The sequence below is a fragment of the Diadema setosum genome, chromosome 22 (genome assembly GCF_964275005.1).
Source record: "Diadema setosum chromosome 22, eeDiaSeto1, whole genome shotgun sequence".
NCBI classification, from domain to species: domain Eukaryota; kingdom Metazoa; phylum Echinodermata; class Echinoidea; order Diadematoida; family Diadematidae; genus Diadema; species Diadema setosum.
The window spans coordinates 7857285-7883197 of NC_092706.1; the positions used below are offsets into that span (position 1 = coordinate 7857285).

Below are 25913 nucleotides of genomic sequence, written 5' to 3' on the forward strand. Positions count from 1 at the left end.
ATACAAATTGATAACATCAAAATGGATTTGAAAACAACTTGAATGAAGGAATGGTATTTTTTTTATCACAATTTCCTGACTATAAATATAGAATATGATTTGTATTATTAAGCATGAAACCACATGTTTTAATAGTAAGTCTGGCATGTTATGATTTACAATGTATTCCAGAGTTTAGCCCTCCAGAAGATTTTTTTTTTTTCATATTTTCATACAGTAAATATTCAATCTGAATAATAAATTACTCATATCTCCTTATCCCATTATTTTCTGTTCTCTTCCGATGCAAAGACAGCCAGGGAATTAAGTGAATTTCATCAATTTTAAATGACTCTCCTGCATATATGATTTCTCATGCAAAATGCAATCAACCAGCTCTGCCTTCTCATCTTCCTGTTTTGATCTCCAATCTTGATTATTCTAATTTCAAATTATCCTCTTAAAAACGACAAAGATAGGATCTTTTTGACTATGCACTATCAATGTAATCTACTCGAATTATCTTTTTTTTTTCTAATTATTAGAAAAAAAGCAGAATCAAATAGGAAAGAATACATGTTAATTCTTAGGATGCACCACAACAAAAAGAGAAAGAAATGTAGCAATATCTACTCTGGCGATATAGCTAATGACTGTCATGAAGATTAAAATTATTTGAATAGGGATATGCTACATATATACCTGGAAACATGCATCATAAAAACAAACACAAGAGATAATTATAGTGTGAATTATAACATGTGCACCTGCCATGTGCACACATGGATACCAGCACACACACACACACACACACACACACACACACACACTAAAAAGAATTATAAAGGAAAGAGTAAAAGCTGTCTTTTGCATCATCTAAGGTACAGTAGTTATGTACCCCAATTTGAACATATTCGATTGTTCACTAAGGACTTGTTATTTGATTATGCTTTTTTAGTTTCTTTTTATTGTAATTTCAGACTTATTTTGGATCTTGTTCTGTTTTTGGGGCAAAATAACTCTATGCTTTAATGATTTTATACTACATCTACTTTTGTCTCACCTTTGTAGAGGAAGCGAGACATATAAAGGCGTCACTTTTCCGTCTTCATCGTTGGTGGCGTTGCCACCAATTTGGTGTACTCTCAATAACTTTCCAGAGCTTTAAAGCTAGACCACCAATTTTGCACCACAGGTACATTACCTACAGATGCCAGGTTAATTTGAATAAAGATGAAGTCCGGTAGGATCAAAGGTCAAAGGGTCAATGAACTTTACCTGATAAGCACTGTACTATGTAGTAATGTGGTGTACTCTCAATACTTTCCAGGGCTTTAAGCTATGATGACCATGAAACTCACACAATGGGTACATCACCTAAAGATGCCAGTAAAGTTTGAATATTGGTGAAGTCAAACAAGGTCAAAGGTCAAAAGGTCAATGACTACCTGAAAAATACTATACTCACTATATTGTGATGTACTCTCAATAACTTTCCACAAGTTTGGGTTATGACCATGGAATAGGTATTCAGTAGACCTAAAGATGACGGTCAAGTTTGATTATGTGTCAGGTCTGACAGTGTCAAAGGTCAAAAGGTCAGCTTCTTCAGCTTCTTCAGATCTTTATGACATTCCCTTACTTGCAAACTGTATCACATTACCAAACAATAAACTAATTGTGATATGCAGGCGAGACATCGCTTGGCGTTCGCCTTGTAGTATCGCTTTTTACCCATCTTAATGATGAGCTCATTGATTTTAAGTGTATGCTGTTTTCGTCTGTAACGAAGAATTAACAAACCAGTCTGGATGTGATTAAAAAAAAAATCATAATCCTGTTTTCGTTTTCAGGCATTAAATGTCAAACTTGATATGCGGTTGCAGCAGTCACAATCAAATGCTCTCTGTTTACTTGATATCTTGCAAGAAGGACAACACAAGAGGCAAAAGACGAACGCAATCACACCCAAGATGAAATGTGGCGATAAAGTGTGATAGTATCTGCAGGTGTGATAATGTAGTGTCTGATGTTGAGGGTGTCTGTGTTTTTGTGTGTGCGTATGTGTGTTGTTTTGTGTGTGTGTGTGCGTATGTGTGTGTGTGTGTTTTGTGTTTTCTGTCTGATTTGATATGCGTGAGACGGGAGACCGCGGACCCCAAATATAGTGCGGATTGTGTCCCAGAAGCCACTTTAATCCCCCCAGCGGGAGCAGCTGAGATGCGGAATGAAATTCGGAGCACATGTTTGCACTTGTAAATACGGCGCCGGATCCAAGGCCGAGGCAGATGTGAGGAGGGATGGGCGAGGACGGAGAAGATGAAGGGGGTACAGGAGGAATTTGACGAAAAGAGGGGATTATTGTAATGCGTTGGATGGGATGGGATGTGATAGGATGGGGAATGGGGGGGGGGAGGGATAGGAGGAGATGGTTATATGTTACTGTTAAAGTTAGCGGAAAATTAATATTATGCAAATTTTACATACCTGACTTAATAGGAAAAGAGGGCGGGGCAGGAATGATCAGGGCCAGGATCGGATCGAAATAAGATTATTAGGAGAAGATAATTGAATACCTGAATATAAGATCGACCCCAAGTCCAACTTTGGCTATTGCCTTTGGAACCATTTACGAGGTCATGCAAATACAGATAATCATTCAAGTGACTGTTTTATATTCAAATAAGTGACTGTTTTATATTCAAATTTGTATGAATATAACATCCCAATAACTGAAAACACTAAAAGAAGTAGGAAGTTATTCATTTCTATTTTTCCTTAATTTTCTTTAATGGACTTGGGTCGTTATTCAGGTGTTCAATTAATGACTTCTCCGCGCGTGGACTTTGGAAGGCGAAACCCCAGAGGTGGACTCTTCAGTACTGGAATAATATTCCTTTGGAGTATCCTGTCATTATGATTACATAAGTTTATTGAAACCAGGGAGGTGTTGAAACCCAGGTGACGAGAGACGGTATGGTAAGAAGTCTGTAAAGCATTTTGTCAGAGGATATATACACGCATTGAGAGGAATCGAACCCGGGACTTACTGTCACAGAGTTCAGATCTTTGACCACGACACCACTGTGTTCTCCAAAGGAAGATGACATGGAATCAACGAGGCGAATAGCTGTAGAAGGAAAAATCATTAAGAGGTGAATTAAACGGATGGAGATGAAGGAGGAAACAAACACGTACCCAAACGGTATCTGGCCTTACGACGGAACTTTACGATGGAACCTCACGACGGAGCAAATCGGAAATCGGAAAATACTCGGAAAGAGACACGAACTTATAAATTCCAGTAAATTATTATGATATCTCTATCTGAAAGCCGGAAAATTATCATTTGGTCACAAAACTTAGATTTCTCGTAGAGTATTTCTTATTTCATTCACATAGAACTTCTCAACCGTGAGAAAGAACATTACCTTTTAGACAACTGTAAAAGGACCAAAGTAAGGTTTCTGAAGACTTGAAGATGCTTTGAATATTTCTTCTTGAGTAAGTTATTTGTAATTGTATTCTGTTTTTATCTTATGAAGATAGCTTTTAAACGATGGTATAAAGTAGAAATGAAATTTCACGAAGAAAATGCCTCTGTATATAAAATCATGGGGTTGGCACCTTTCCACCTTTCCACCCAACTCAGATACGTTCATAGAGTTTCCTTTAATTGGATTTCTAAAAACTTAGCTAGGAACAATATCATAAATCTCCTCTTGCCATATTGGACAATCTGACATACGTGATATGCCATGATTACCCGTGTATCAAACAATATTGTCGTATGCTTGTTTATATAGTAAATAACAGAAATGACTGTCTTTTGACTGACTTTTTTTTCAAATAATATTTATTCACTTCCATTCAAGTAATACCAGAAACATCAGTTCACTTTGGCATTACTGTACAAGATAACAGAATAATTCCTTCAATAAAGGTAATAATTGGGATATACATTTTCATTTTTAATATAACAAGTAAAGTGCCAACAGTACAACAATTACCGAAGGAATAGAAGAATGTTGTTAAGTATATATATATATATATATATATATATATATATATATATATATATATATATATGTATATATATATATATATATATAGAATAAGGCACATCTCCCAAGACAATTCTCCCTAGCTATAACCATGTACTACTATAAACTACCCCAAAACATGAAAAAAAAAACCCTCCATATTCCCATCTCTCCTCCACTTTGAAATCCCCGAGACATCTGCCCTTCTTCAAGCCCCCTTTAGTTCCCAGTAAAAAAAAACAACAACAACAGCAGCAACAAAAACAACAACAAAAACAATCAAACACACACGCACTCACAAAAGGTAAAGCTAGAGTATGTCAAGGCAAATATGATATTTTTCTTTTGTAGAACATTATCCTAAAAGCGTGATGGGTTATTGGGAATGAAAATCCACATTTTAGAAGAATATAAGAAGAGTTTTATTGCAAAATGAGCTAAGCACCGTTTTTATACATTTCGATGTAAGTCCACCATCAGATGGGGCAAAATCAGGCCTTTCCAGTAATACCTCACTTGTGACATAACAAAGAAACATTCTAGAAGTTATGATTAAAAATATCTTGTACTTTCTCATTATTTCTTTGTTTTGTAGCAGCTTTAATCACAAAATATCTCTCAACAAGCATGGAGTTAGCTCGCTTTGCGATAAAACTCTTCATTCGGTAAAGCAATATTATTCATAAATCTCACGCCTTTGGGAGGGCACCTTAATGTTTGAATTTGCTAAGTCGGTAGTGACAAAAATGGTATATTCAGCTTTGATATTCACCAACTATAACGTATCGCATATGGGATCATCACGCGTTGCGGAGAAAACAAATCAAGGAAGCATAAAATCAATCGAAGATTCTAAAAAAAAATCACAAAAAGATCAAACAAACACGCTCAAATAAACAAACACACAGGCAAATGACGACAAAGGCACAGAAAAGGGGAGTTCGAAAAAAAAATGTTGGAATTTCATGCATTAATTCCCATTTTATAGAATCCGTGGCGTCGTATCCGTATTTAGAGTATTAGCCTTCACACTCGACACCCCTAACCATCAGTCTTCTCATTTTTTTTTTCTTTCGATTTTTTAATCTCGACCCAGTTCTTCGCGCGAACACATCAAATCTTTCTTGCGGCAAGGAAGTAAACACGGGAGAAAACAAGCACCTCGAAATGTCAAATTGTCTTGCGCTTTCGCACCTCGCTGAAATCTGTCACTAACTTAATAAGTCACCGTGCTATTTGATGTTCCAGAAGATTTCAAGAAGAGAAAGAGAAGGAGGAAGAGGCGAGGGAGGGCGGAGAAAACATCTGAAAAACGAGGGAGCAATTTCACGACTGAAGTGAATTGCGGGAGGCATTCCCCTCCCCCCCCCCCCCTCCATTCCCATCCTCCACACCATCTCGGGAAGATTACCTGTGTCTTTTAACCCATAAACTACGAACTCGCTTTCTTATCTAAGACAAATGCATTCTTTCCCTTTCAAGTAGCAAGTATATTGTATCAGTAACGGTTAAATACCCGATATCGGCTGAAGTTACTATGCTCATTATAGTTGAGGCGAGTTCATATCGGATTGACAAAGGAAAAACTAAAATCATAAAGATTCCTTGCATCAATTGACCTCTTACATGGATTGAAGTCATCTTAAGTATTCATTTATCTGCGATGAACCCATTAATGGTTGACGTATTTTTCACTTGGAAAGAAGTCGTGAAATAATTATATTTAAAGCAAGAATTTGCAGTAAATTGTAGGCCTATCCTTCAGCATTTCATTAGTCTTCTCGTCGCACTCTCTTGATAAGGTCGAGGAAACATTTCTGATTACGTGATGCTACTTCCAGACACCTCTCACAATTCACAATGATAATCTTTGAAAGATACGTCGTTAGAATAAAAATATATATACAGTTAATTCTCTCATTCTCGTTGAAAATTGTAACATTCGCAAATTTATGATTTTTTTTTTTCATTTTTCCATCTGACAAGATGGCTGGACAGCCCGTATTCAGCGAGGCTGCACGAGCTGGTCATCCATGAGGACCAAGGGCTTGTACTTGTGGTTGCAGGTGCTTGGAACGGACCACTTCACTGAGTTATACACCCTGCTCTTTGCGGTGAATAAATGAAGCGGGTTCTTTTACCTACTTTGGTTGGGGCTCTCTCACATAGACACGGGACATCCATTTAAAGTCCTAAAGAGGGACAGAGTGTTTTGCCTCTTCCTAGAGAAGGGGAGAGGTGTGATTACACATAACATTGCTCAGTATAAGAGTCACTGGGCTTCGAACCAGTGCCTGAACCCAAGCCATTCGATTGAAAGTCAGATGCTTTGCGGATTGAGCCACCTATAGCCGCCTCCATCTTAGCAAGTTCTATTTACGTCAGAGAATGACTTGTCATTATCATGGTTCAATGGAATTGTTTCCAAAAATCTCATCATAGTGCCACTCCCCCAAAAGGGGGGGGGGGGGGCAAGAGAAAGAAGTCTCAACAGCAATGATAACTTTTATAAGTTTTAAAGTCCTTTCGGTGTGGCACAAATCAGAGTTTCAACGGTGATAGTTCACATAGTAAATGTGGGGATGGAGACGGGGGGGGGGGGGGGAAGAATTTGTAGTTAGAGAACCGAAAGTGGTAACAAGCCAAGGTAGAAAGTTAAATGGGGTATGGGAAAACGACTTCTTGCGCGGATTACAAAAATACAGACCATGAAAAGAAGAGGGATCGATTAAATCCGGGTCGGACCTACCAAAAGTATGATAACGGAATGGGTCTAATGAAAACGAGGCACTATAATCTCGGCTGCAGGCTCAATCACGACGAGAATGCCTACCAATAATTTCCTCTTGCCGTGAAACTAAATCCCCCGAAATGGCCAATATTTGCATGCGGATTGATGCTATTTACCGCGCAGAAATTGGACGTATTTGCGCGGTAATTACAGGCTCCGCTGGATTACAATGCAAATATTGCATATTAAATATACATGTGGTATTATGGACGGGCTGCGCGCATGAGCGTGCGTTCAACTGCCTAATTAGTGTAGGCGCATGCTCCATTTATCTACGACGAATGCCCGCTATTTCGGGGCAAGAACGTGAGAGACCTTTAAAGACGTGATCGATGTTTGGGCAACTCATTCCGCCCGTTATTCTTTCTGAGTTGAGGAAAGTGAGCAGGAACTGGAGAGAAAGCCACACTTTGCCAGACGAATCACCAACTATATTTTTATGTTATCTTAGAAGTCGGAGATTGACGGACAGCAGTTATCGATGTTAAAAGAAAACGCATATAACACTGAAAACACGCGTTCACACATCTTCTCTGTTTGCTCTATACAGTCCGTCATCTCTCTTCTTCCCGTGAATAAAACAAAATACATTGTATGGTCTTCTTATGACTATACATGACTAGATAATTTATGTTCGGAATAGAGCATCTAGTTCTTGTTATAGGCATGAAAAGAAATCAGATATTCAACTGAACGAGAAGCAAAAAATATTTTAGTCATTAAATACTAAGCAATTTGAGAAATTCATGGTAATCATAACAAAAACAGAAAAAGCAAAAGAAAAGGTTTTTGCGATTTCTTTCACTTTCACTCCTGACATCGTATAGTTATTTCATACCAATCAGTTTGATTACAGGTGCTTAGGCGGTCAGCGTTTGTAATTAGGCCTACGTGTTGTTGTTGTTTCCTTGGACAATTTTCAGATTGCTTACAGGAACCCGTGTATGGTATTGTGTCCTAGCGGTGCGCCATTTTATAATCCTCTCAATTTAAAAGATAATCCTAAAGGATCAGCTTATAGAATTTCATTTTGGTTAGAATAAACGATTATTTCATTATTATCCTCAAATGCAACAGTCAACAGTCGTTGGTTTTAATGATGATTTTACGCTAACAAGCGATAAAAATGGCAAAATATCGCCCACCCAGCAATCCACCACTGAGAGATTTTTTTTTTTTTATTATTATTATTGTAATTCGTCCACGCAGACACGGATATTTTATTGTGTTATACACATGCATGTGCACGTCTGTCGGTCTGTGTGACTGTAAGACCGTGAAGAAGAAGAAAAAAGTACGCTTCGATTAAATTTCTATTCTTTCCTTGCTTTGTTTTCTTTTTCATTCTGGTATATATTATAGTTGTTATTTGGTTATCCCCTTTTCACTTGATCAGTCTTTTTCAGCTCATCTGGTGTCATTGATGGCATTCCTTTTATCGTGCTCTTTTCAGACTGTCTGTAAATATTCCTGCAGTCTTCTCTTAGCGTTTCAATACCGCCGAAGCCAAGCATATTCCAAGCTAATCTGAAAGACATATACTGAATGAGAAAGCTTATTTGTGACGGTCGTTTGAAAGCGGAGGAGGGGATCAGACATGGAAAACCCTTTGCTGAAAATGAACTCTAAAACAGACTTTTTTCTGCTTCAAAATAGTAACTATCGTTCAGTAAGGTTCCATCTTGTGGCTGTATTGAAATTTTGTGGATACCAAGGTCCCGACGTCAAGGATCGAATTCCCGTTCTTTCTCAACGTTGTTTCGCTGTCCACGCCCCCCCCCCCCCCCTCCCCCGCGCCCCCAATTCCCTCCGGCTAGAATGGTTCCATGCCCGGTCGCCTTGACATTTCGCGCCTTTCCTCGATGGCTGGGCAATAATGAGGAATGACCATGACAGAAGCTGAAAAATGCGTCAGAATTCGACGAACTGTCAAACAAGCGAAGACACGCCTTGTTTAGGACAAGCAGGCGAGAAGGCGACTTTGTTCGAGTTCAAGAAGGCGCCAAATCGCCCTGTCGAATTCCTTCAATCGTCTTTTCTCTGTACTTTGAATCTCCTTTCTTTCTAATCGAGTATAAGAAGGTCCTCGTTGGGCAGCCCTTGTGTTTCGGCCATTCGTTGGTTTGACGAGCTATTAATACAAATTCCCCAAACTATACTTACACACCCTCGTATATGCCAATCTTCAATTTTTGTCGACCATGTGGCTAAGTGTCGGCTCCTTAGCAGCCCTTACTCCTCTGAATGTGCGTTATGATTGCGCAGAATTCTAATTTCCATCTCCGTTTTCATTATCTTGAAAATATAAGAGCTGATATACCAATAAAGAGAAAAAAGAGGCAGAGAGAAAGGGAGAGAGAGAGAGATGGTGTGGGGGTGGGAGGGAAGAGAAATAAATGGGGAAAGTTATTGCATTTAAGACGGAAGTGTCTCGACATAAGTATACAAAACTACTCTTGATTTGTCTCGATAGAAAATTATTGACATGAAATAAGAGGGGGAAAAGTCAAACAACGGATTAAAGCAAACACAGAATTCAAGATCGCGCTCATGTTTATTTAACGTTATACAATATAATTTTTTGGTAGGCCTATGTGAAGGATAATTTTCATAACGTTTTAAAACCAGACAAAACATGAACAGAAAAATCAGTAATATTTAATAAAAGCTGCAGTGCGCTCCAGATGAACTTGAGATGCATAATGGGTACTTATAGACAATATACGATCTATATTTTGTTTTAAATGTTATTAGAAGTTTGTTGTATGGCGAGAAATAGAGTTGGTGATTTGACAATAGAGTTGTGTTAAAAAACTTAGTCATAATTTTGCGTAAGATTAGAAAAAGAGTAATGTCTTGTTTTTATACTTTCCCCATATTTCTTTTTTTTCTCGACATTCATCTTTTCTAATGTAAGATCTAAAGGCCGTTTTATTCCCTTAGTTCGCTTGTCTTACCGCTCAGTTTATACATCATAGTATGAACAAAATATACCCTCAAAATAGTTAAAATACTCCTCTCCACTTTGGAAGCTCTGAATCCGAAACCATGGCATTCTCGTGTGTGCGAGCGAATTACTAGTATGATAAATGTCACCTCTATCTGTGTTATTTTTCGTACTTCTCATACTCGTCCGGGTATAATTATCACATCCCAAGCAACAAACACCCAACCCAAATGGGCCATTTGTCACGTTTCGTGCATGGAACAGAATATCTATAGGAAAACGGCAAGGAAATAGACACCACGCTTGAATAAATTCATTAAGTGTGCAAAAACAACTCAAACAAAAAGCTAGAAGGCGAAACAAAGCATTTGCGATTTCTCTCGTAATTCACCCTGAACGCCGCAAGAATCAATCGTAATATATTGCGCGCACACATTCATTTTATCGTTAATATTAACTTTGAAGATGCTTTTCTCCCCACAAGACCACAGCTGAAAAAAAGAATTAATGTTTGATCACGTTGGTGCAGTATCATTTAATGTGCAGACGATCCCCATGACGGTTCCCTTAATGACATCGTGTTATCAAGTGAAATTGAGAATTAAAGATGAGAAAAGAACTGAAGGATGTAGTCCTTTTTTTTCCCCTCTCCTGTGTTACATAATGTTGAACATCAGGAATGTAAGGTTTATGACTTGTGTTTGCTTGTTGTTGTTGTTTGTTGTTGTTGTTTTGTTTTGTTTTTAGGGAAGTTTAGAGCATTTGTTTCCGTGCACTGCAGGTGCAGAGTACGCGACGATTGATATGAAATCCAAATCGGTTAAACGATACACAAAGCTTTCCACACTTAATGCATGGAGGTCAGTATTACGTGATACAGTACATGATCATCATTGTGTACTACTTGTTCTCGCTTCTTACAGAACAGTGCTGGCGCTCATCGCTAATTCTGCATCTCCTGACACCTACAACATAGTGACCGCAATAATGTCAGACCAGGGAAGTATGTCTTTTCCACCTCCCTTTGTCTTGTCAGACCATAACATCGTCCTTTCTCTGCTCCCATTTGCCTGTCCGTCTGCAGTCCGTCCGTCCGTCTGACTGTCTGTCCGACTGTCTGTCTGTCCGATTGTCTGCTCTGTGTATTTCTAACGCACTCAATATATGTAATGCTCTCACCCCTCCTCAAAGCTTCTATGATATCTTGCTCGTTCTCTCTTCTCGTTTCTCCCCCCCCCCCCCCCCCCCCCCCCCCCCCCCCCCCCCCCCCCCCCCCCCCCCCCTCCCCTCTCCTCCCCTCGTCACCACACTTGGCCTCTCACAAAATCAACTCCAACTCCACCGTGGACACGTGTCAGTCATCCGACGAAATTTATCTATCGACGGACAGAACACAACATAATCTGGAAAACAAACACGAGGACGATCGCGCGAACCTGGCGGATACTGCTGAACATAATTTCATTTATTACGGGGACAGGAACGGGCGCGAGAATCCTCGATGGGCCGTAGGATGTGAGAAGGCACAAATAAGAAAAGTAAACACCAATAGAAAGCGCCGTCCACTCGTTTTGAATATTATGTGTTTTCGACCTTTTCACTTTTTTCTTTTTGCCAGTTTTTGTGTGTTTTTGCTTGTGTTATTTTTTTTTTATCTTGATTGTGTCTTGTTGCGGGAAAATTAGAATACTACAATCCGGAGGCTCACTTTCATTGGTGAGATTATGCTCCGTAAAGACGTTTGAAGACTACAAAAGAATACAGCGTATACTTGCTGTCAGACACGACCAAGGGGCTTCGGAACCAGGGGGTGGGGGACAGTTTTGGCTCTATAAAAAAAAAAAAAAAAAACTGTAGAAAAAGAATCTGAAAAGAAAGACAACAAACCCATTACTTTACGAGGGTTCCATCTGCAGATCATTGACCCTAATTGACCCAACCACAAGGACTACCGTTGAACCTCCCTCACCAACTCCCCCCCCCCCCCCAGTAAAAAAACGTCCCGCATGCCCTGATGACGTTGATCGTATAGGCGTAAATATAGTGTTGGTCTTGTAATGACCATAACCATGGATATTGCATGCTTATTATTAGCTTTATTCTTAGCACACGGTAGCGAAGATTACTATAATTAAAGGGCAATTCTTAACCACAAATTAACTTGATCTGAAAAAGGGCAAACAGTTTGACACGCGCAACAGTGAAAATTTATCAAAATCAGATTAAAAACAAAGAAATTATATGAAATATTGAAGATTACCTAATTTTTGCAAAACAGTTCATGAACAGTTGATATTTCAATTTCAATTCAATTCAATTCATTTATTTCCACAAACACATTTTCACATAATCTTATGAATAATAACATGCAAATGAATGAACTGATGTTGTCATCACCTCACAATTTTCGACTGATCGTGCACAAAATCTGACGCAACCTAATGTTTCTGCTGTAAAGTGTAAAATATATTGTTATTCCTAACTGAATAACTTTAAAATGATGATCAGTCAGGTAGGATAAATTAGGATGAGAGCCCTGAGGAAACAAACAAACAAACAAACAAACAAATAAAACATGAAATTTCAAGATTTTATGGACAAATGGCAAGTGGTGAGGCCCTGACAATCGGGTCACTCATTTATTCATAATGTTGACTGTTCGAGAACAGTTTTGTGAAAACTAGCGAAATTTCACAATTTTATTTCGTAACTTTTTATCCCAGTTTCATCACATTTTCACTGACTTGCTTATGAAAGTCTACTCATAAAGATGCTTATAGAATTCAGCATACTGCTTTCAAATGTTGATTGTATTAGGCCTGGCCTACTTGTAGACATGATTACTCCATACTTTTATTAGATTTATCCTCAGCACAAATTACTATTATTATATTTACTGCAGTGTTATCGTCGCATCGTCATTATCATTGTATATGTATTCATATCTATCCTGCTTTTTTCTTTTTTCTTTTTCTCATTTTGTCATCGAGCCAGCCGTGAAACATAGAAATGGTTATTTTATCATCCATTTCTGCTTGAAAACGATTGTAAGAAAGAGCAGACAAACAAAGGATACAAAAAAGAAAGAAAAGAAAAAAGGAGAGAAAGGAAAATGTATCTGCTTAATGTGATATTATAGGACGATATCCGACATTCTTAATTTGACTTTCTGAATTTGACTTTTCTTTGATTTAATTTCGGCCAGTTCTGTGATTACGCAAAGTCAGTGATTTTGCGGGCGCCGCATACGTGTGTACGTGTTGATCGCAGCAAATTTCGAACTAAATTCGTTTGTTTGTTTGTGTGTTTGTTTGTTTGTTTGTTTGTTTTGTGTGTAAGGGAGTACGCGAGCGCATTCTGTTGAGCTGTCACGCACAATGAGTGATTCATTACTAACTATAAAAGCCACAGATTTATCATACATGCATATTATTACCATAAAGGCGTGCCATAAGCCTCTAAAGAAAGGAACGAGGTCTTCACAAAACCCCCCAACTTTCCCTCACCAGATAAGGAAAAGAAGAAAAATAAACATCCCCCACCCTAACATCACCGTAATGACCACTAGTATCATCTTTGTTATCTTGGCTTGACATTTGCTCGCAGAAAAGACCGTTTGAGAGACAGCGAATAATCGTTAGCGCATTGTCAATGATTGTCAATGGCGCATTTATCTCCAGCGCTCCGCCGGCTGACTTCAAAAGTGCGCCGCCTGTCGTTTGCGTTAAAACAGCTTCTATCGGCAGTAATAGGATTCCACAATCGTTACGCGCGTAAATGAAGTTGTTTACATACCTCATTGTCCCGAATACAATTGCCATCTTTATCAGACTAAGTATCTGCGGCGAAATCTGATAAGTGCATAAGCCCATTAATTTCTTTATGCACAGTTCGGTATCGAATATTCACGGCAATGTTACCTCAGAGGACTAGATATTTTTCCTCTTCTTCATCTTCTAATTCTCCCTTTTCTCGCTCTTCTTTTTCCTTTTGTCCTCATTTTTTTGATTTTTCGGATGTAATTCTTTGCCATTAATCGAGATTTATGACCCCATAAAGTTTCGCAGCGCACCTAGGACGGGAAGAATCTTTTCAGTGTGCGGACGAAAATGGACCCATAAATCACTGTGCGCTGGAACGCGGATAAAAAGCCCGCTGAACTTGAGAGGGGTGCGGCCGCAACGCCTGTGCCGTTCATCGCCGAAAGAGGGCGCGAGGATGACTTACGACCAGCCTTGCCGAATTTTGACATTCAGTTCATCCCGAAATCCCTAGTAAAGGAAAAAAGATCCATCTTTATGAGGTCAGTTCTAAGAATATTTTGACATATAATTGGTAAGCTTCATTCTCTCTCTCTTTCTCTCTTTCACTTGACATAAGTCTCAGTCATTGCATTTTCTGTTATTTTCTACCCTGTATTAAATTTCTAGGAGTATCTGTTCACTTTTATAGTTTTTTTTTTTTTTTTTTTTTTTTTTTTTTAGGTGGGTCTTGTCCTTTTACAAAAACTGTCACAGACAGTAGCTGTAATTCACTGTATGCAGTCAGTGGTTCACAATGGATGTTAGTATAAGGTCATTGAGATCATAGCATTCGTTTAATGCATGCACACACGTGTAATTTTGAGTCAGGACGTTATTGAGCGCTTCGTTTATCGTTTGTTCTGTTCTGTTTTGCTTGTTGCTCGTTAACGTTGTCCGTGTTCATTTTGATAATGTCAATTTTTCAACTTGACAAAAGATAATGAAGATGATGATGATAACAAACTACTACTACTACTACTGCTTCTACTAATATTGATACAGGTTGTAATATTAATAATAATAATAATACTAAAAATAATTGCGTAGTCCCATTTATGATAGGTATAGCCTCTACAGTGTTCCACTGCAGCACGCCAAGAGAGCCCCATCAGTATTATTGCCCTTATTGTCAGTTACCCTTTTTATACACCTGGGTCAAGAGAGACATAATATTATGCGGGAAAAACATCCTGCCAAATAAGGTGAACACGTGGGCAGGATTCGAACCAATTAAAGACCTACATATAACTATATATCAGGATGCTCTGTTACGACCATGACCAGAATCATGAGACTGGATTGGCACAATTATCATAATCATTATCATATCACATCATATCATAAAACAGCTGGAAGTTATTTTCCAAATCCCTCACAACGATCACTGGGGGAGGGGGGGGGGGGGGGGGGTGGACGATATTTCTTAACCCAAAGTACAAGTGAAAACTATGGTCCACACAGAACAAAGGGGGAGATTAAAAACTTGAAAGAAATGCACCCCCAGACAAAAAAAAAGGCACCCCCTCAAAAAAAAAAAAAAAAAATCCCTAGAAAACATCACGGTGAAAGAACATTCATATCAATCAGGTTGTCGTCCGGTTCATAGTGTAGTACGTCTGGCAGTAAAAAAGTGTCGTATCTGCTTTGTTTCAAATAACCAGGTAAGTTATTTAGTACTTGGTATCAAACACAGCGGAACAGGCTGGGTCGCTTGGTTGGTCGCAAGTTATAAATATCACGAACGTATCCGATATATCATGCGATGGTATCGCATTAACAAATAAAAATCAAAATGTCATCAATATACAACAAAATAGAGGGTTTTTTTCGAGATAACCTTGATTTACACCCCTTGACTCTACGGAGCTTTTCAGAGAACGCGTCTTGGAGTGGTAAATCTCTACTAAACTTCCGGGTATGGTGCATTTAAACACACACACACACACACACACGCACACTTTTTTTTTTTTTATAATATTCTTTTATTTGAGTTTCATTCAATGTGAAATCCATATTAACAATAAAATTAATACATCCACCAACAAAAAAAGAAAGCAGCTGTATTCTTCTTTCTTGTGCTGCTAAATCATTTTTCAAACATACAGTACAATATATTTGATTCTTTTTACCAAATCATACCCTGTTTTTATAAGGGAAATGACATAAAAATCTACATAATTCTCAGAAAAAGCTATTTTAATCAGCCTAATCAAGCCAATCCGAATGTTCCTTATCACTCACACACCGACTAAGAAATGTGTGCTACTCAATCACTTTTTCACTTAACTTCCTTTTTTTTTTTTCCTTTTTTTTTCTTTTTTTTTTGGCAGAGCACACACTATATACATAAATATATCAGATAAAGTATAACTCTTAAAGGGAAAAAAAATCTTGATCAACTTGATCAGAATGCTCAATATCCACTTCATTATATAGATTCTCTTACACTCTTCTGAGAATACAGCAGTTCCTAAAACATATAAAAAAGCATTCTTTACTTAACCGAACAAAACTCATCATTTTTTTTCCATCTAACCTATCAACCACCCCTCCCCCCCCCGTACAAACACAAAATAACCATATGTGTATATCATCAAAACAAACCATATTCCTGCCTGACCCCTTAACCATTATTCTACCATTGCCTAACTACATCTACCTAACCCTAACCATCCCCACCTATTTCCCCGCTAACCATTACTCTACTCTAACCTAACTACATCTACCTATAACCCTAACCATCCCCACCTATTTCCCCACTAACATACCCCCCCCCCCCCCGTAGCCTTCCCTCAACACACACACACACCCATACATGCACTAGACATCAACCAAAACAACCAAAACAACCAAAACAACAACAACATACCCACCAGTGCGCGCGCACACACACACACACACACACACACACACACACACACACACACACAAAGTATATACTAGTCCCGTTGATACGTTTTGATGATACATTTTGACGCACAAAACCAAAGTGCTTTTAGGGGAAATATTTAAATATCGTACAAGTGCAGTACAGAAACATGTCGGACTCCCTGATTTCTCCCCCATCATAATTTTCCTTTTGCCATCAGATAAATTTGATTTAGTGGTGTGAATACCCAATGTAAATGCATGTACATGTCACATGTAGGGCCTACATGTCATTCGTAGTATCAGTGTGCACACTAATCTTCAATGTATGTTGGGGGCAATAATAATACTGTCTGCTTCTGATGAACTTATGACTTATAGAATATAATGAAAACCCAATAGAGTTTGAGTAGGAGTCGTCACGTTGGCAGTGTGATTTGATTTCTTTGCATTTGTTTTGAGATGCGCTTATGATTTGTTCTTTTTTAATTTTAGTTTTTCTGTATGTTTTTATATTTGTCAAGGGGTTATACCGATAACAGCGGCGTGGTAATGCGAATGCATATCGACCTTGAAAGTGCCGCTTTAAAACCCGTCGCCGCCGCCGAGTGTGTGGCGCGATTTACGATGGGAACCCGACGAAAACGTGTCGCGCTATAATGACCTCTGTTGTCGAGGCCGAAAACGTGCATCGACGTCAAAATCGACCTCAGTTTCAGACGAACGGGTCGGTACCGTCTCTCTCATCGTGAGTTATGAGCACTCGACCTTCGAGAGTCAACATAACGGCACAAGCGGGGCTGGAGCAAAACGGAGTCTACTTCAATGGGAGATGCAGTTGTTGTTATTTTTTGTTCTTTTTTTCCTAACGGAATTTACTCCCCCTTTTCTGTACCACAAACCTGTCTCGCAGTATCAGGTTGTAAATTAGAGACCTTCCATTAGCGAGCCCGAGATGATATATCGACGGAGATTTCGCTCTCGAAAGCGAGTGAAATGAATAAATAGAATAAAAACACGATGAGAGGAAGAGAATGTATGGTTCGGCAAAATCACCGCTATGGTCTCTGGAAGTAAGTACGGTAATTCCCCATGTTACCTCCACGATTGTATAGTGATGATGATCACCTTTAATACCAAAATCACAAAGATGCTGGATACTGCAATAATGGTCGTACTTCTTTCAAGATGACCGTAGCAAAAGTATGTAACGATGATTGCAACAATACTGATAACAATAAAAGTCATAAAGATGGTAACAGCGATGATTTTCGTGGTATCACATGATTCTTTCGTACAATATAGATTTGTCGTAATTTATGATACGCAAAATTACGCAAAATAATTGTTATTGCTATTAAAAAAAATCATTAATATTGTTAGTGTGGTTAGTAGAATTATAGTTAATATCATCCCTTGAATGCTATCGTAAACAGCATCATCATATCGTCATTATCATTCCTACCACAATATTTTTGTTTTTATTTACGATAATAGTGATTTCCTTGGTGGTTAGTTGCCATGACGTCGGTGGTGGTCTGGGCGTAGCCTTTTCGTAGCGGAAATGGAAAATTGCGGTTCCATCGGTTTTTTGGTGGTGTGTAGTGTGATGATGGTTGCAGTCGTGGTAATGGTAGCTGTGATCAAAAGATGACTGTGTTATCCACAGAGTCCACAGAAGGAGGGGGGGGGGGTGAAGAAGCGATCATGATAACAGAGAGAGGAGGGGTGGGCGTAACAGTTGATTATGATTATAGATACATGCGAGAAATATGGGAAGCTGAATAAATTGAAGAAAATAGGTAAAAGGGAAACAGAGCAAACAAACGAAGTAGAATCAAAACGCTGCAAACTCAAAGAACGACACTACCCTAACGGGCCACAAAATGTAATATTCTTTTAGTGAAAAGTACACATTTCCGCGACTTGTTCCTGACGTATGTTAAATGTGATTTTATTCCCCCCCCCTGCTTTTTGAAAGAGGTATAAGTCAAATACTTTTTCATTGTAATAGAAAAATGAAAGTATAATGAATTCTCTTTTTCTTTTTGTATCGTTGTGACACTGGACGTGATGTCGCTGTATTCTCTTCAAGCGATGGCGACACCGTAAGTTAAAAACTCATTATTACTTTTGAACTGATTATCCGATTTTCTTCAAACTTCACTGCTCTCAGTGGCTGTGTTCTACCAATATTTCTGCATTCACTCATATGCAAACTTCGTAACGTCTTTCTTTCTTAATGGTGAGGACGAGAATGGATCATTGTCTTAATCGAGAGAGATGCGCAGCGCCGGTCCATTTGTATACGCGTGTGTTTGATGAAATATTGTATCTCTTTTATTTGTTACTTTATCTCTTTGATCAGTTCCTTGAATAATATTCATCAATGCGTGTTTATAGTACATTCTGCGATGCATTATATCTTGCAGCATACCTATTGATTTGTTTGTCTATTTGTCTTGTGTATTTATTTAATTCAGCTTCAGATGTAATTCCCAAAACTGAAAAGCCTGTTCACCGTGCTGCCCTTTTTTATTTTCATCGCAGATGGCGCTAAACTCTTCATACCATTCATCGACACTGTCTGCAGGTTTGTATTAAATAAAAAAGCAAGTTGCGTTATAACACGACTCTCTTTGGTATCTGTGTCTTAACTTTTGTTGGTCTCTCTCCCCCACCCCTTCTTGTCCTCAGGCCTTTTTTGAGAAGCCTGAGGTCTTTCTTCTTCTTCTTCTTTGTTGTTGTTGTTGTTTTTTTTTAGCTAATAGATTCCAGACTCTATCACCTCATCAATGTCTGTTTTCTTTTTTCCTGTATCAAGCACACATGCCCACCTTCAAGCTGTCTTTGTAAATAATTGATAATTCCTCTGAATCATATTCTCTGCTCTCCTCCGTGATTTATATTTCTCTGTTAGATTTCCAATGTAGCAACATATTACACATCTTATGCTTGTGTATCTTTTCAATCAAATCTCCTTTGTTCTACTTGTGTGTTTACTAAAATGTGCATAATTGTAAGACTGAACGCCTTCATCTGTACAAGTGTCTAGTGAAAAAAAGTCTGTTGCTCACCCATACAGTCAGCAACACAAGCACACATAACACACACACACACACACACACACACGCACACACACACACACACAAAACAAACACACACAAATACACAAACAACCATAAACACATTAATAGTGGGGTACACCTTTCAACGCTTATTGTTCTGTGCAGACTTCATGTTGGCCTCAGTTCCCCACAAGCCAGCCATCCATTGTGCTGGATTTCTCCCTGTAGGCCCTATTCACAAGGTAGTCTGTGCACAAACACACACCACACATACACACACATTCAAATGCACAAATACTATCCACTTTAATACTGTATTACATGCTCCATGTATTTAGCGAGTGATTGAAGGCATGCCTGGCATTAATGTTAGTGGAGTAATGATAAATAATCTGAGATATGCGGATGATACTGTGTTGCTAGCTGACAATGTACAAGACCTGCCAACAATTGTTGATGTCATATACCACCAAAGTAAGGCATTTGGCTTGGACATGAATGTGAAAAAGACCAAAAGGATGGTACTATCTCGAAAGGTGGAAATACCAAAGGAAATACCACATATTTAGGACAAAATGTTTATGAAGATGGGAAGAATGGTGGAGAAATTAGGAGAAGAATTGGAATGGCTAAAACTAAGTTTACCCAAATGAGTAAAGTGTTGACATCAAGGAAGATATCTACTGCAACCAAGCTCTGACTGGTTAAATGTTACGTGCATTCAACTCTCTTTTACTGTTGTGAAACATGGACATTGTACTTGGATGATATGAAAAGGCTGGCTGCATTCGAGATGTGGATATTCAAACGCCTGTGCCGTATGTCATGGTCAGACAGGAAAACAAATCAGTATGTTCTAGATCGTCTGGATGTCACAAAAACCTTGATGAAAGACATCAAATCAATATTTTGACCATGTTAAAAGACATCAGAACATCCCAAAAAGTGTACTGGAAGGGATTATAGAAGGCAGGAGATGCAGAGGACGCCAGCGCAGTGTGTGGTGTAACAACATAAAGGAGTGGACAGGAAAGAGTGTGGCTGCATGTAGTAAGGCAGCCATGAACAGAACAGAGTGGAGGTCCATAGTCGCCAACCTTTGGACTAAAGACGGCACTTAAGAAGAAGAATTTTCCATGAACCGAGACTTCCCTATAATTTCAAGAGTGAATATATTCATGCTTCCCTTCACACAGTAGGTGCACCAGGATTTAGGCCATGCACTGTGTTCATGTCTTATCATGTACTGCATACCAGTCCATGACTGTATGTATGCAAGTTGCACTACTGTTTGGATCAGAGTTGATATTTTTTCGTGTTGTTATGTTCATGAATAGCACCAAACTCGTGAAATTCACAAAAATTAAAACCCTGTGAAACATATGACACATAAATAGTAATTTGTCTCTGCATTCTCTATGTCATCACACATCTACAGTTCATTCTAATATTCTCCCTTTATACAGGCAACTCCTGTTATAATAAAGTCCTTAGGACGAGCAGTTTTCTTTCTCATACAAAAGTACGTCACAGCAACCAAATCAAATATATATAAAGATTCATAGACAATGATTTTGGGACCTGAACTTTTACTTTGTTGCAACAAAATTTCGTTATAACCGTATTTGTTATAACGGGAGTTTGCTGTACCACTGCTGTATCACATCCCACTCTCCATTGCTTCATTCATTCATTCACTGACTTCATTTCACCTTTTTCCTTCTCTCATCACTTCAACATTATCTCAAGTCCTATATTTTATGAGACAAAAAACTTCCGTGAAATACATTCTCCATTTCATCTTTGTTTTTTCTTTATTGTGTAAAGGCAAAATTTTCTATTTACACAATGTTCTGTCCAAGACACAGAAAATATTAAATCATTCAAATCAAATCAAAGATTGTATTCACATGGACATAAAATACACAATAAAATTTTATGAAATGACACAAACAAATATTAATAAAAGGTATCAAGTACTGTAAGGTAATGAAGTTGTAATATTTACACTGTACACTCACATAGATATCATTGATATTATTAATTGGCATTATTATCAATAAATTGGTTTCATCAACAAAATTATTGTGATGCCCAGCACCACAGTTAATATTGCACTTGTAAATCTTTATTTTAACTTTTTTTAATCTTAAATTTGTCACAAAGTTCAAAGCTTTGTGGTGAGAATGATTTATAGTTTTGTCATCTAATGAATAAATAAATTCAATTAAAGTAAAAGAACCACATTGCTATGATTCTAACATTGCATAGACCATCAAAAGCTATGCCATTAAAAAAAAGTAATGACAGGTAACATGTTTCAAAGATTTTTTTCAATAAATTAACCACACAACCTTTTGCCCTCCCTCTTCCTGTATCATTCTTCATCCTTGTGGCAAGTAGAGAAACAAACATTATTTTATTGTGGATGAAGCTAAAATCTTACATTACTGTCCTCTTTGGCACCTTAACCCCTCCCCTTCCCCCAAGGAAAAGAAAAATAGCCAAATCTTCTTTTTAAAAAAAATAAATTTAGTATGCTTTTTAAAGAACGGTTGTTAAAAGCTGAAGTGAAATCTTTGGGGTGCTGAAGGGGAAAAGAAATGTTTGCAAAATTCTCTTTTTCTTGAAATGTCAAGGGAGGGGAAACATTGTGTAATATGTGTGCAAGTAAAGACATCCTTTATGGCAATTTCATCCAACACCTTCTAGCTCCCTCAATACCAATTCACAAGTATTTGCCTACCATCCATTCCATTTGGCTTCATTTCAGACATATTTTGAGCAGCGTTTGGTTGGTTTCAAAAAAAAAAATCCTGCCCCACTTGAAAACATACTGCACCTTTGCAATTACATTCTTTTCTTTTTAACTCAACATAGTGAATTAGGAACATGCTTGAAAGGAGTGAGGAAATCAGAAATGTCATATTTTTCAAGAAATGATATTCTCTATTTCTGGGGCACAAAATGCTAACTTATCCGAGTTCTGAATCTATAGGCCTACACTCTTTTTTTAATCTATCAATGGGGGTACAGATAAAGGAAAATTACACAGGGCATTGAAATTTATTGTCAAGTTCTTACCAACGCATTAGCTCATATTCAAATGTATGTAGCTGGCACTAATAATGCAACGGCTTTAATACTTTTCACTGAAATACCCTAATGTAATGAAAGTGATACAACTTTTCATCAATCATTCTACATTCTCTCTGGCATCATTTGTTGTAGGTGTTGTTCTATAATGCTTTCTACAACACTGATTTGTTTGAATTACTGACTGTAATAACTATCCAGATATTTTGTTCTTGTGGCTAAAGAAACCCCAATTGTTTGTACACTGGTTAAACTTGATCAAATCTATAAGAAAATAGGCTCCCTATAATTCATTTTGTAGACGAATTGGGTTAAATATCGACCAAACATCTATGTATTTACAACACTGAACAGTTGCCTTATTCTCTTGGCTCCTGGATTTGAGTTCAAATGTATATTTTCCCATGAGTTTTCATTCAATAAGACGTGTGAAGAATGCAAGTGAGTTGTACATTTTGAACACTACGGTACAGAGATCATTATCACTTAACCTAGACGCATCAACTGTTTGACAACTACTTTCTTAGAATGAGTTGATTCATGTTACGCTTTGTTCTTCATGGCATACTATCAGATCTCACACAGGAAATGGATAATAACCCTTTATCCATGACACAACGCTCCTAATATGTCTTGACTGCTACAAAGAATATGAGACCAGGGACAATATGATACAAGAAATGGCACAGGTGCCTAAACATATTATATACTTAACATTTGTTTTGTTTTGGATTTTGTCCTGGGATGGCATCTTGCACTAATGAAGCGCACAACTGATTAGTACATGGATAGTTTCTGTAATAAATTGTGTCTCAAGAGCACAGGGAACCGCACCATCCACAGTTACAGAAAACTAAAAACAAAATTTTGGTCTCAGATTACTTTGTATTGTATGGGGAGATGAAGCAATCAGAAAAATTTGTATGCCTTATGCCAGTGTACTGGTCCTTCCCTTTAAGCAAATCCAACTGTACATACATATATGTACTTCTCAATGTATCTACGAGTGTCATCAGGGATACCAATTACTCTGCATTAAAAAAAAAAATGCAATTTCGCAAGATGCTCAAAATGGTAATTTTTTTCAACTTTGCAAAGACACTATTAATAGTCCATTCACCCTCAAAAAGGGACAACAAAAATTACTTGCGATATGTTTCTATCTGATAACATACTTCAAGGAGCATGTGTGCTTCAGTATCATGTATGCTATCATCCATAAATTAAGCCTGGTCTCCCACTAATATTTGGAGAAATTTTTGAGCTATGAGGCCTGTAGAATTACAACATCAGATATGCCTCTTGGCTGAATGCTAAAGCGAGATCACTGAGAATGACATGGTGTAAATTCACTGAAACTGCCCATTCCACACCAAATACTCTAAAGATTCACAATCAATCTTGAGTGTATTACAATGTCCCGCATTGTTCCTGTACGGCGTTGATATCCAGCAAATCGGATGTCTCACGATGACGGACATGCGTCGTCTTCTGCGAGTTCATCAGCGAGGAACTCTGACAACGTAGACCAGTAGCAATCGGTCCATTATGTCCACAGGGGACTTAACAATATCTGATTGTCCAATCACAAGCAGCGTTACAAAGTGATGTTAACATATTTGCTCACATACTCGCAAATGGTCACTAGTCTCCTGTGAGTACAGCTTTAAACCATAAGTCCTGTATCACATGGCAGAATCTGCTTTTGATCTTCCCACCGGTTCATCGTGAGAGCTGATCCACGATTGGTCCATTCCAACCATCCCTAGGCATCGGCATGGAAATGATGTCCAATCAGGGAAAAGCTTGTTCAAGCGGCTCACTTGGCAACTGTGTTCTTCTCGGGCTCAAGTTTGATACCAGGCACATTGAAGATGGAAGATCCTGATGATGGGGAAAAAGACAACAGAAAATAATGATTGATTACGGGCATTCATCCACGATGGAACAGTTTATACCCCTGATAGTACTGAAATAAAAATCTGCTCTGAGTTTCTGGCAGTCCTAAAAATTATGAAATGACTCCTTTCAAACTGAAATTGCTCAGTGTTATCTATGACTTCTTCATAAAATGTTCATGTCTTAAACTAACTAAACAATGTATGTTGGCATGGAATGTTATTGTACAGTTGTATCTATAGCTGATTCCCTATTTCAATCCCCCCTCATGTCTTTGGAATCATTTCCCATTTTTCCCTCAGTGAACACATACATCTGAAGTGCATGAGGTCAATAGCATATTGATTGCCTATATAAATGTCATGAATTGAAATAGCCCTGACAGCCTATCTCCATCTCTTCATTCCTCCAACCCTGGAACTCTGAACCCATCTCTCCTCCCCTAACTCCTATTTCTCCCCAACAGCCACCAGAAAGGATGTGTTTTTCCCCCATGTTCCATTCCCAGTCAGCTAACTAAGACCTCTGTAAAGGGACTACGAAGTGATGATTAATGTGAGTCCTTTTTTATCATCTCAACCTTCCAACACTCCTATCCCATCACCCAACCCCAAGTGATGTCCATTAGGATGATTCCCCCCCCCCCCTTTGCCGTCTCCTGAAAAGTCCCACTCACAGTCAACTAGCTTGCAGAATATGACCAAAGGGATTATGATGTACTGAATGCTCATGTCAAACAAGGGTTAAGACTACTATTAACATCTACACCTCCCAATTCCCCACTGCCTCCAAGTCCAGCCAAACACAAGCACTGTCCCCCAAGGTGTGTCCCCTCTGGGGATGGGAGGAGGAGGGGTGGTTCCACTTACCGTGAGGCAGCTCAAAAACCTTGGCAGGGAGATCCATGAAGTACTGACTGCTCATGGCCTGCGTGGTGGATATCCTCCTGCGCGGCTCCAGCTGCAGCATGTCGGTTAGGAGGCTCTCTGCTCCCGGTATCAACATGATGCTGCACGTGATGAAGGGGGACGAGAAGAAGGAGGAGATTAAGTCAAGGAGATGCAATACATTTTTACAACCACATTAAAAATGCTTCACTCCTCACTTGAAATGATTAAAAACACAACAAAACAAATAATGGTAGCACTCTTCAATGGATAAAAAAACATACAGAATGCCACAGTCTTGTTATAGCATGGGTTGGAACCAGGTGCAGGCATAAACACTTGGGCCAGGTGAGGTTGTTTGGAACCAGTTTCCATGACGACGTATGGCTATGACATCACACTTTGGTACTCTGTGAAAATCTTGCACTAAAGCCCTATCCATAAACATTACATTTAAGACATAGACAGTTGTTTTAATTATACTGTGGTCACTAAACGAAGACAACCCAATGCATATGAAATCATTTTCACT

General features: G+C 38.4%; 1 protein-coding gene across 2 annotated transcripts in view; it reads right to left on the reverse strand.

Moving 5' to 3' along the window:
* Positions 1-22029: 22029 nt before the first annotated feature.
* The window catches only part of LOC140245445 (cyclin-dependent kinase 14-like), a 111730-nt gene continuing 107846 nt past the window's right edge, over positions 22030-25913 (reverse strand). For both annotated transcript variants that reach the window (XM_072325023.1, XM_072325024.1), the window contains 2 exons: positions 25364-25503; positions 22030-24479 (listed from right to left, as the gene is read on the reverse strand). In XM_072325023.1, coding sequence (XP_072181124.1) covers positions 24415-24479; positions 25364-25503 — 205 coding nt within the window. In that variant the 3' untranslated portion in view covers positions 22030-24414. The remainder of the gene's footprint in view (positions 24480-25363; positions 25504-25913) is intronic.